At 38.4% G+C, this 13,230-nt stretch overlaps 1 protein-coding gene across 1 annotated transcript in view; it reads left to right on the forward strand.

Annotated features, from left to right (window-relative positions):
* Positions 1-13,230, forward strand: part of LOC122804601 (cholesterol 24-hydroxylase-like) — a 730,604-nt gene that overhangs the window by 561,511 nt on the left and 155,863 nt on the right. Inside the window, exon 11 of the mRNA XM_044074564.1 lies at positions 2,827-2,911. Within this exon, the coding sequence (XP_043930499.1) occupies positions 2,827-2,911 (85 nt within the window). The remainder of the gene's footprint in view (positions 1-2,826; positions 2,912-13,230) is intronic.

Raw genomic sequence — 13,230 nt, forward strand, 5'->3', positions numbered from 1 at the left:
TCTCTGTTTTTCCAACATAAAAGCACAAACACAGCTGGCAGAGCGTAATATAAAAAACCCACTTTGAACTACAGTTAAAATCACCCAAAATTTTAATAGCAGTGCCATTGATGGAAAAAAAAAACTTCACTATCTTTAACAAAATTGCAATAATTACATGCAAAACAACAATGCATTCCTTTATTAGTCAAGACTTCACTTCTCATTTTATTTGATTCAAAAAAAGACATAAAACTCAAACCTTACCTATAAACCACTATGGGATGTTCTCCCAATGGTTTCACAGTTCTCTAGTACAACACACCAGTTTTTATTAAGGATAACCTAATAACTTCACTATCACAACTGAAAGAAGTTATAAAGTAAAGGCCAAATTCAGTATGGATGTCATTTTCATTGCCTGCCTCTCCGGTTGGACGATGTCTATTCCCTCTCTCTTCAAAACAGAGGTAAAAAAATGCTTTTCCCTTTTACTTATGACCGCATCCAAAATGTTGTTAAGAAACCCTTCTAGGTAACTCTACTCAAAAATATATTTTTTAATAAGTTGACACTCATTCAAAAAAATCATCAAAGACATTCATCATTCTTGCTGTCCTTACTAGTTGACCCTTTACACCCTTTACACCCCTTTCTTCTGGGAGATGGGATGCGCACTAGAAAAATGTAAATAACTATTAGAAAAAGTTAATAAACGAAAAGCAAAACGGCTATACAGGTAAAACCCAGTATATAAAAAGAGAAGTATATGAGAGAAAGCACTATACCGGGTACCACACAATAATGTCTTTATTTAAACCTCTCCTTTTTACTTTGTTTAAATAAAGACGTTATTGTGTGGTACCCGGTATAGTGCTTTCTCTCATATTAGAAAAAGTTGCCTGTCTATAGATTCTTGAAATTAGCCCCTTACCAACATAATCTTTAATCAACATAATGTCAATGTAGGAAATGTTATCCCTACCAATCTCATATGTAAATGAGAGGAAATCAGTGGTGCTATTTAAATACTCTATCTACAAACTCTGGAATTAACTCAGCTCTATCTTTCCATACAATGAGTATGACATCCAGATATCTAGTGTATAAGTACCAGCAGTCCTTAAAGGCACTATCCAACACAAACTTCTTCTTCCACTCAACCATCACTATATTTGCATACATGGACCCACAGGCAGAACCCATAGCTACACCTTTAAGCTGATGAAAAAACTGATTTTAACTGTATTGCATTTGATGTACTTTGGATGTATGGTATTAAAATATAACAATGCATTTCTGACCACCATTTTTATATATGCTAGAAGAAATATATGCATTAACCTTGTGTCTATATTATTTTAAATATATATAAAAAAACAAATGTGGCACTTAGAAAAGGAAATACAAAAAAACAACAAAAAAAATGTCAGTGATCGAAAAAAGTTTTAATAATCTTAAGCATTGGCAAAAGCCTTCAAGAGGCAAAATGCTACATATAAAAAGATATAGGGGGTCTATATAATGTGCTTTTTATATGTAGTATTTTATATCTTGAAGGCATTTTGCCAAGCATATAATATTAAAAATTTTTTTCTATCCTAACATTTTTTTTTTGTTGTTTTTATTTATAAAAAACAGTTGATTCTTGTTCTGTATCATGGGTGAAATTTAAAAAGAGGTGCTGTTATTTAGATAAGTGACATTTTACCAGTTTATTTCACCTTCCATACTACATTAAACATGTTGTTAATAAAGCAATAAAGTATTAATGCATTTTCAAAGATGGATGGACAGTGCCCCAGGTTTGATTAGTGGCAGGAAGGATGGACAGTGCCCAAAGTTTGATTGGAGGAAGGGAGGATGGACAGTGCCCCAGGTTTGATTGGTGGCAGGGAGGATGGGCAGTGCCCCAGGTTTGATTAGTGCAGGGAGGATGGGCAGTACCCCAGGTTTGATTAGTGGCAAGGAGGATGGGCAGTGCCTACCTTGGGAGGGGATGGAGGGAAGTGGTTTCTTTAAAGTATTACCTGCAGCTCCAGTGACGGGGCTGTGCTCTTGTGGCTATGAAAGTAATGTATAAAGACTTTAGTGGTTGATTATGCAGTTTGGAACACTGTCTCAACTAATTTAGATGTATAGTAGCTCATTGCTAATTGCTGTTTCTTTTCTGGCTATTTATATATTTATCTATCTTACATATTTGAATACCTCAATATGCATCTCTGGATCTGTATATCTCAGAAGCAATGGATATATGAGATTTTATGCCTGAACAACAACTAGCTTTAATAACCAGTTTTAATATGCATATCATGAAAACATTGCACTGGTGTCTTGAGGTTGGTTAGTGCTGATAATTCCATTGCCAGTCTGTGTTTGATGATGACTGTAGTATATAATGTGACTGTCTCTGAACTGTGTTGCCATTGATGTTTATGCTACACTGTCTATTTGCATCTGAACTTTATATCATGTGCATTGTTGGTGACGCAGCATATGTCTCCTATGGCCCAAATCTACTGGTGTATAGGAAGTACATGTAGGCCTTTTATAACCAGTTTACTGCACAGTAGGCATGTGCAGTATCCTGCATATCTATGATGTCTACCTGCTGTTTTACCTTAACAGAATAAAAAAACTAGAAACTTCTTATTGAGATACTAGGACCACAAAGAACAAGGCATTACTAGATAATGTTCTATAAATGTATATGTTTCATAGGTGTACCAGTCCTAATAAAGGTACACAGTAAGGTTGCTTGCTTAGATGAAAACAACTGTGCAATGAAATCTCTAAGTTTATATTTCTGTAAGTGGTTTTGTTTTTGGTTTCTTTCTTTCTTAGACTTCAAGCTGAGGTTGATTGTTTTGTCGGTGAGAAGAAAAACCTAGAATACGAAGATCTGAGAAAATTGCAGTACATGTCCCAGGTAGGTACAATCTTAATAGTTATAGAGTCTCTTTTGAGTATTGTAACCACAAGAAGGTTCTTGCACCATTTGCATTATAGTAATGAAAAAGAGGACCACATACTAACTTGATATAAATTGCTTGGTGCTGGCTTTATTTATGGCTATCTGAGAGACTAGTTTTGAGAAATAGAGCCTGAAAGTAATTGTTTCTAATCCAATCAGACAAGTAGTGTACCCTGAAAATGGAATGCAAGAATATGAAGTCTTGGAGTTGTGTGCTCTACCATCCTTTCCAAAAAAAACAAGATCAATTGGCTGCTAACAAACATTATTTTTTCAGCCCCAAATTAAACCACATGCATTATTGTTCTGATATTTGATAACAGGCAGTCATCTACAAATTAACGAAGCAGTAATTTTTGAATGTGGGTAAGCCAAAGCACCTCTCAGTGAACAAACTTCCTGAAAAGTACTGTACATCCAAAAGGAAAATAACTATACATCCTTTGTTGTGTAAGGAAACAACCCTACTTTGCTACCTACCAGAAAGACAGTAATATGATTTTAGTATGTGTGATGCCACATATCATGAATACTGTTAAATGGCCTCACTCTTAGGTGAAGATTAGCCAGTTTGAACAGAACCATGACAGTGGATGTAACCATTCATATATGTGTGATGTCATATACCAGGAACACTGTAAAATGACCTCACACACACATGACGATTAGCCAGTGTGAACATGGATCTGTGACAGTGGATGTAACCATTCACATATGTGTGATACCACATACAATGAACATTGTTAAATGGTCTCACACACAGGTGATGATCAGCCAGTGGGAACACGGAACCATGACAATGGAAGTCATCACTAGTGGCACTGTTTTAGGTACAATAGCAGGTGGGTAAGGCACATGTCAATACCAAAGAAAAATCATGATGTTACAAATGTCACTCGAATGGATCCATATCTCCTAAGTGCAATGAAAATAGAAAATTTATGATCTCCGATGCTGCCACACTTTCTTGGCATCACTGGCACCCACCACTTGCCACTTTTGCAGACTATTAAAACTGTACATTTTAAGGACTAAATTCTGCACAGACATCAGCAAAATAAATGCCGAGCAAGAGGGGTCCCTGGACAGATCCCTGTGGGACACCACTTGTGACTGGCTTTGAGTCTGACATTGCTCCAGCGATTTTAACTTTATGGATTCTGTCCTTTAGCCCGTTTGCAACCCATCTAGTGACATAAGGGTTTACTTTTAAGCTGTTTATCTTATCTATGATGCCTAAGTGGGGTATTGTGTCGAAGGCCATAGCCAAGTCCAGGTATGCTGTATGGACTGCTTTGCCCTCATCAATGGCTCTAGTGACTGTTTCAAACCAGGTTTAAAAGGCAGGATCTGCCCTTTACAAAGCCGAACTGGGTGGGGTCAAGTATCTGTAGGTCCCCTATGTCTCTGTTTATGAGTTCCATAATGATTCTTTCCATAGCTTTGCAGACCAGGCTAGTTAAGCTTATGGGCGTAGTTTCCAGGGTCTGTAGAGGCACCCCTTGTGGAGTGGGACCACTGTTGCTGTATGCCAGTGTTCAGGTACATATCCCAGTAAGGCTAAGGTTAAATAGCATTTTTATGTGTGGGTTTAGCTCCTCTTGAGTTCACATAACACGCACCCGGGATACCGTCAGGTCCCATTGATGCTGTGTTTTTGCTTTGTTTAGGGCGGTTCTCACTTGGACATCTGAGATGACAGGAGATTACATTCAGCTGGGATAAGTATTTCTTCTTTTGGGGTGAAGGGAGAAATTTGCACTGAACCTGTCAGCCAGAATGTTAGCAATATCTGTGGGTTCAGTGTATTTTTGTTGTTGTGAACCAACTCTGAGCATATCTGAGGGTTTCCAGGTTTCTAACATAGCTGAAGAAGGCTTTGTGGTTATCTTTAGTGTCCTTAGCGATTTTTCTCTCAAAGTTTGCCTTGGATGTTTTATGAGAGAACGTAGTTTTCTGCTAATGTTGATCAGAGATGTCTTCCCTTTATGGGATTTGCTCTGACTGCAGTAGCTTCCTTCTTTGTTATACAATTTGTTTATGGCTGAGGTCCACCAGACAGGATGCTTACATTTGGTGGAGAGGGACTTGGATTTGTTTGGGATTGCATGATCCATGCATTCTTGGAGATGTCCATAGAAAGCATTTGTGAAGGATCAGCATTGTGGGATGTGGTATCCACTGGCACAGTGGGCTTAAAGGATACCATCTCAGTCTTAAGAAGAGTGAAGTCTGCTTTTGAGAAGTTTTTCACTGTGGTCTTTTGTGCTGGGGTGGAGGTGGGATATGTATATCCAGGGTGATTAGTTTGTGGTCAGATCTCACTAGTGAGGGTATACTTCGTGTGGAGCATTTTGTCCCCATGTTTGTGATGATCAGGTCTAGTATATTATCTCCCTAGTGGGAGAGGTGACTAGTTGTTCCAGTGCATTTGAATTTATGAATTCCAGGAACCTTTGGGCTAGGGTATTAGGGCTAGAATAATGTACCCAATCTATGTTTGGGTAGTTGAAGTCTCCCAGTATGATGGTATTTTGTGATACATTCATATCCTCCAATGTCTTCAGGAAGGCTGAGTGGGGTTCTTGAGATTGGGAGGGTGGTCTGTAACATGCTACCAGTTGTATAGCAGTTTTGCCTATGGTTAGTTGCACCTGTATGGTCTCTGATGCTTCATGTGTTGCTACTAACCTGGAGGTGTGGTGTCCTTATGAATATGGACACTCCCCTTGTGGTTCAGCCTGGGTTTTGGGGCGAAAAGCATGATACGGTATAGCCTGGTAGTGCTGGGGTGCTCTCAGGAGCCTTGAACCAGGTTTTTTTTGATTTGTTTTGTTCCGGTGGGGAAGAAAAACCTAGAATATGAAGATCTGAGAAAATTGCAGTACATGTCCCAGGTAGGTACAATCTTAATAGTTATAGAGTCTCTTTTGAGTATTGTAACCACAAGAAGGTTCTTGCACCATTTGCATTATAGTAATGAAAAAGAGGACCACATACTAACTTGATATAAATTGCTTGGTGCTGGCTTTATTTATGGCTATCTGAGAGACTAGTTTTGAGAAATAGAGCCTGAAAGTAATTGTTTCTAATCCAATCAGACAAGTAGTGTACCCTGAAAATGGAATGCAAGAATATGAAGTCTTGGAGTTGTGTGCTCTACCATCCTTTCCAAAAAAAAAAAAAAAAACAAGATCAATTGGCTGCTAACAAACATTATTTTTTCAGCCCCAAATTAAACCACATGCATTATTGTTCTGATATTTGATAACAGGCAGTCATCTACAAATTAACGAAGCAGTAATTTTTGAATGTGGGTAAGCCAAAGCACCTCTCAGTGAACAAACTTCCTGAAAAGTACTGTACATCCAAAAGGAAAATAACTATACATCCTTTGTTGTGTAAGGAAACAACCCTACTTTGCTACCTACCAGAAAGACAGTAATATGATTTTAGTATGTGTGATGCCACATATCATGAATACTGTTAAATGGCCTCACTCTTAGGTGAAGATTAGCCAGTTTGAACAGAACCATGACAGTGGATGTAACCATTCATATATGTGTGATGTCATATACCAGGAACACTGTAAAATGACCTCACACACACATGACGATTAGCCAGTGTGAACATGGATCTGTGACAGTGGATGAAACCCTATTCACATATGTGTGATACCACATACAATGAACATTGTTAAATGGTCTCACACACAGGTGATGATCAGCCAGTGGGAACACGGAACCATGACAATGGAAGTCATCACTAGTGGCACTGTTTTAGGTACAATAGCAGGTGGGTAAGGCACATGTCAATACCAAAGAAAAATCATGATGTTACAAATGTCACTCGAATGGATCCATATCTCCTAAGTGCAATGAAAATAGAAAATTTATGATCTCCGATGCTGCCACACTTTCTTGGCATCACTGGCACCCACACCACTTGCCACTTTTGCAGACTGTTAAAACTGTACATTTTAAGGACTAAATTCTGCACAGACATCAGCAAAATAAAATGACTGACTGTACTACCCAGCAAGCTCTAGCAGTATTCAACAGATTCCATAGAATTATGCTATTCAGCACAATTTTAAACATCTCACTGTCATAATAAACTATACATTTAGAAACAGGCAGTTCAAATAAAAAATGTATTACTGTCCTTAAAAGTCCACTGCAGTGTTGCTGATCATGATGGGGTATTTTGTAAGCCATTTATGAGTCTCCGACGTTCACATCACTGCTTTCATTTTGCTGCTGTTGATGCTGCTTCTTCAGGGATTAAATGCAAAATAAATTCTGCTGCACTGTGTGCTGACAAAGTGTTGCTGTACGACCTTCAGCTGGTAAAACAATATCTCCACCCTTCCTGCCCCAACTCCAACACACAACACACACACACACACACACACACACACACACACACACACACACACAAAACACACCACTATCCATGCATATCTACTGCACACATGCACACAATGCATGCAGACAACACACACACACACACACACACACACACACACACACACACACACACACACACACACACTGCCATGCATATACTCACAAACGCACACACATGCACACAAATGCATGCAGACACTCAGTCACTCACATCACACACACACACACACACACACACACACACACACACACACACACACACCCCCAATGCAAACACTTCCATGCATATACTCACAAACACACACACATGCACACAAGCATGCAGACTACTGCTACTGACACACACACACACACACACACACACACACACACACACACACACACACACACACACACACACACAACACTCACACAGCTAAAATTCATGCATTCTACAACACATTCATGCATAAATGCAGCAGACACCACAACATCACACACACACACACACACACACACACACACACACACACACAACACACAGCATATACTCATGCACAACATGACACACACACACACACACACACACACACACACACACACACACACACACACACACACACACACACACACACAACACTTCCATGCATATACTCACAAACACACACACCATGCACACAAACATCAGACACTCACACACACACACACACACACACACACACAACACTTCACATAACTACAACACACAACATGCAACACTCACACACACACACACACACCACACACACACACACACACACACACACACACACACACACACACACACACCACACACACGGTCAGGGTCATACCAGCCTGGGCTACATAATTGGAGAGCTCCTCTATGTCTCTTTTCATGTAGTCCAGGGAGGTATGTCTCAGGTCATTCACACCAGCATGGACAATGACGGAGTCATATTTGTACTTGCTTTGGAGTGACCTGAGTGCGTGTGTTATGTGGCAGATCCTAGCTCCCGATAGACAGCTCACAGTCACCTTCTCCTTGTTCAGCCTGGTCAGTGGGACATCAGTGTGTCTGACTATGGAGTCACCTATTACTAGTGTATCAGGCGAGGTGTTTGGCCTTAAGGGCTACCATTGGTCGACACACTGATTTATTGAAGTATGTGTTGCATGTGTTTTGTTTTGAGGTGGTGGATTTTTGGATGTCTGCTTTGGGAGCCTCTGTTGTTTTGGTAAGTTTTTTATTAGAGCCTCCGAGTATGTCTTTGTGTTTTTATGTGTTTGGTTTGCAGTTGTGGTAGGTCTATGTGGGACTGGGATTGTTGTGTGTGTGGTTGCCATCTCCTCCTGTCTGGTCATGCCAGCCCTGAGTTGAGAGAGTTCAGCCTCCAGTTTGGCTATATAGTTGCATCTCTCACATGTATTTGTGTTTGTTGGGAGGAGGAGAGGGTTGTCTGCGTACATGAGACAATTGTAGCATTGTCTCAAGATGCCCAGATTGACCAGCTGAACTGGAGACAACGCCAGTAATCTACCACTCGACATGCTAGAACAGTATAAGGGAGTGGTATACCTTTAAGGGAAGTGGATATTCACAGGGGTGGTAAGTAGATGTAGTGCTTTACTTAGTATGAGAGTGCTTACTTAGTAGAGAAGTATTGAGAACAAGTGCTAGGCTTATAATACAGTGAGTAGTCTGGTTATACTAAGAGTAGAGCTTCCTTAAGGGAAAATTTGAAGAGCAGACTTGGTGGAGCCAGAAAAAGTTTAACCTTGTTTAACCGGCGCTGCGCTATGCGCACGACCGTGCAAAGCTGTGCAAAAGTGGATTTTAAACATGAACTACATAAGAGCTAGAAATGGTCCCAAACAACCAATTACTACAGCTTCTTGTGCTGAGGTCACTTCCCCCAAGGACAGGTAGGCTGCTCAAGGCTCCCCACTCCCACTGGTGAGCAAAGAAACTTCCTTCTATCCAAGTAAGGTAATGGACAACACAGGAACTACACCATAGCCCAGAATACAGCAATGCCTGTAAACTGGTCTAAACTAGTCGAGGAAGGTGGGAAAACAAGGATTATTTTTTTGGTTTTTTGTTTTTTGGTAGAAACACACAGAAAATGCAGAAACAGTGATAAATTAGTTACACAGGCTAGCACACTTTAGTGGGCAGCCTCCACAGTTAAATTAAATAAACAAACAAGCAAACTTTCGATCAAATTCGACTAAATGTAACTTTAAGTGCAGATTTTAAAATAATGCAGCAATCAGTTAAAAAACAGTTCAGGCTAGTTCAGATAATTTATCTGTTATCAGCTTTTAGTTTCACTAAGAAAGAGATAAATATATTACCATTAATGCCAGGAAAAACTGCAGCATTTAATTTAAGTTGCCTAGCTAGCTCCCTCTTCTCAAGTATGTAGCCCCAAGGACCTCCCCGAATAGTAGGAACAACCTGTTTAACAAAAAAAATTGCAACATATGTGTAGGATTCAAGTTAATAAGTTTTGTGAATGCATTAGTTAAATTAAGCTTTTTACTATCATGGAGATGTTCATGCATCCTCTGCTTTAATGTTCTCTCTGTTTTTCCAACATAAAAGCACAAACACAGCTGGCAGAGCGTAATATAAAAAACCCACTTTGAACTACAGTTAAAATCACCCAAAATTTTAATAGCAGTGCCACTGATGGAAAAAAAAACTTCACTATCTTTAACAAAATTGCAATAATTACATGTAAAACAACAATGCATGCCTTTATTAGTCAAGACTTCACTTCTCATTTTATTTGATTCAAAAAAAGACATAAAACTCAAACCTTACCTATAAACCACTGTGGGATGTTCTCCCAATTTCTCACAGGTTTCACTGTTCTCTAGTACAACACACCAGTTTTTATTAAGGATAACCTAATAACTTCACTATCACAACTAAAAGAAGTTATAAAGTAAAGGCCAAATTCAGTATGGATGTCATTTTCATTGCCTGCCTCTCCGGTTGAACGATGTCTATTCCCTCTCTCTTCAAAACAGCGGTAAAAAAATGCTTTTCCCTTACCGCATACAAAATGTTGTTAAGAAACCCTTCTAGGTAACTCTACTCAAAAATATATTTTTTAATAAGTTGACACTCATTCAAAAAAATCATCAAAGACATTCATCATTCTTGCTGTCCTTACTAGTTGACCCTTTACACCCCTTTATTCTGGGAGATGGGATGCGCAATAGAAAAATGTAAAAAACTATTAGAAAAAGTTGCCTTTCTATAGATTCTTGAAAATTAGCCCCTTACCAACATAATCTTTAATCAACATAATGTCAAGGTAGGAAATTTTATCCCTACCAATCTCATATGTAATGAGAGGGAATCAGTGGTGCTATTTAAATACTCTACAAACTCTGGAATTAACTCAGCTCTATCTTTCCATACAATGAGTATGACATCCAGATATCTAGTGTATAAGTACCAGCAGTCCTTAAAGGCACTATCCAACACAAACTTCTTCCACTCAACCATTACCATATTTGCATACATGGACCCACAGGCAGAACCCATAGCTACACCTTTAAGCTGATGAAAAAACTGATTTTAACTGTATTGCATTTGATGTACTTTGGATGTATGGTATTAAAATATAACAATGCATTTCTGACCACCATTTTTATATATGCTAGAAGAAATATATGCATTAACCTTGTGTCTATATTATTTTAAATATATATAAAAAAACAAATGTGGCACTTAGAAAAGGAAATACAAAAAAACAACAAAAAAATTGTCAGTGATCGAAAAAAAGTTTTAATAATCTTAGCGCATTGGCAAAAAGCCTTCAAGAGGCAAAATGCTACATATAAAAAAAGATATAGGGGGTCTATATAATGTGCTTTTTTATATGTAGTATCTTATATCTTGAAGGCATTTTGCCAAGGCGCTATAATTATTAAAAATTTTTTTCTATCACTAACCATTGTTTTTTTTTTTGTTGTTTTTTTTATTTATAAAAAAAAACAGTTGACTCTTGTTCTGTATCATTGGTGAAATTTAAAAAAAGAGGTGCTGTTATTTAGATAAGTGACATTTTTACCAGTTTATTTCACCTTCCATACTACATTAAACATGTTGTTAATAAAGCAATAAAGTATTAATGCATTTTTCAAAAGATGGATGGACAGTGCCCCAGGTTTGATTAGTGGCAGGAAGGATGGACAGTGCCCAAAGTTTGATTGGAGGAAGGGAGGATGGACAGTGCCCCAGGTTTGATTGGTGGCAGGGAGGATGGGCAGTGCCCCAGGTTTGATTAGTGGCAGGGAGGATGGGCAGTACCCCAGGTTTGATTAGTGGCAAGGAGGATGGGCAGTGCCTACCTTGGGAGGGGATGGAGGGAAGTGGTTTCTTTAAAGTATTACCTGCAGCTCCAGTGACGGGGCTGTGCTCTTGTGGCTATGAAAGTAATGTATAAAAGACTTTAGTGGTTGATTATGCAGTTTGGAACACTGTCCCAACTAATTTAGATGTATAGTAGCTCATTGCTAATTGCTGTTTCCTTTCTGGCTATTTATATATTTATCTATCTTACATATTTGAATACCTCAATATGCATCTCTGGATCTGTATATCTCAGGAGCAATGGATATATGAGATTTTATGCCTGAACAACAACCGGCTTTAATAACCGGCTTTAATATGCACATCATGAAAACATTGCACTGGTGTCTTGAGGTTGGTTAGTGTTGATAATTCCATTGCCAGTCTGTGTTTGATGATGACTGTAGTATATAATGTGACTGTCTCTGAACTGTGTTGCCATTGATGTTTATGCTACACTGTCTATTTGCATCTGAACTTTATATCATGTGCATTGTTGGTGAAGCAGCATATGTCTCCTATGGCCCAAATCTACTGGTGTATAGGAAGTACATGTAGGCCTTTTATAACCAGTTTACTGCACAGTAGGCATGTGCAGTATCCTGCATATCTATGATGTCTACCTGCTGTTTTACCTTAACAGAATAAAAAAACTAGAAACTTCTTATTGAGATACTAGGACCACAAAGAACAAGGCATTACTAGATAATGTTCTATAAATGTATATGTTTCATAGGTGTACCAGTCCTAATAAAGGTACACAGTAAGGTTGCTTGCTTAGATGAAAACAACTGTGCAATGAAATCTCTAAGTTTATATTTCTGTAAGTGGTTTTGTTTTTGGTTTCTTTCTTTCTTAGACTTCAAGCTGAGGTTGATTGTTTTGTCGGTGAGAAGAAAAACCTAGAATATGAAGATCTGAGAAAATTGCAGTACATGTCCCAGGTAGGTACAATCTTAATAGTTATAGAGTCTCTTTTGAGTATTGTAACCACAAGAAGGTTCTTGCACCATTTGCATTATAGTAATGAAAAAGAAGACCACATACCAACTTGATATAAATTGCTTGCTGCTGGCTTTATTTATGGCTATCTGAGAGACTAGTTTTGAGAAATAGAGCCTGAAAGTAATTGTTTCTAATCCAATCAGACAAGTAGTGTACCCTGAAAATGGAATGCAAGAATATGAAGTCTTGGACTTGTGTGCTCTGCCATCCTTTCCAAAAAAAACAAAAAAAAAAACAAGATCAATTGGCTGCTAACAAACATTAATTTTTCAGCCCCAAATTAAACCACATGCATTGTTGTTCTGATATTTGATAACAGACAGTCATCTACAAATTAACGAAGCAGTAATTTTTGAATGTGGGTAAGCCAAAGCACCTCTCAGTGAACAAAGTTCCTGAAAAGTACTGTACATCCAAAAGGAAAATAACTAAATCCTTTGTTGTGTAAGGAAACAACCCTACTTTGCTACCTACCAGAAAGACAGTAATATGATTTTAGTATGTGTGATGCC

The sequence above is a fragment of the Protopterus annectens genome, chromosome 6.part0 (assembly GCF_019279795.1).
Source record: "Protopterus annectens isolate FY-2018-M chromosome 6.part0, PAN1.0, whole genome shotgun sequence".
Taxonomy (NCBI): domain Eukaryota; kingdom Metazoa; phylum Chordata; order Ceratodontiformes; family Protopteridae; genus Protopterus; species Protopterus annectens.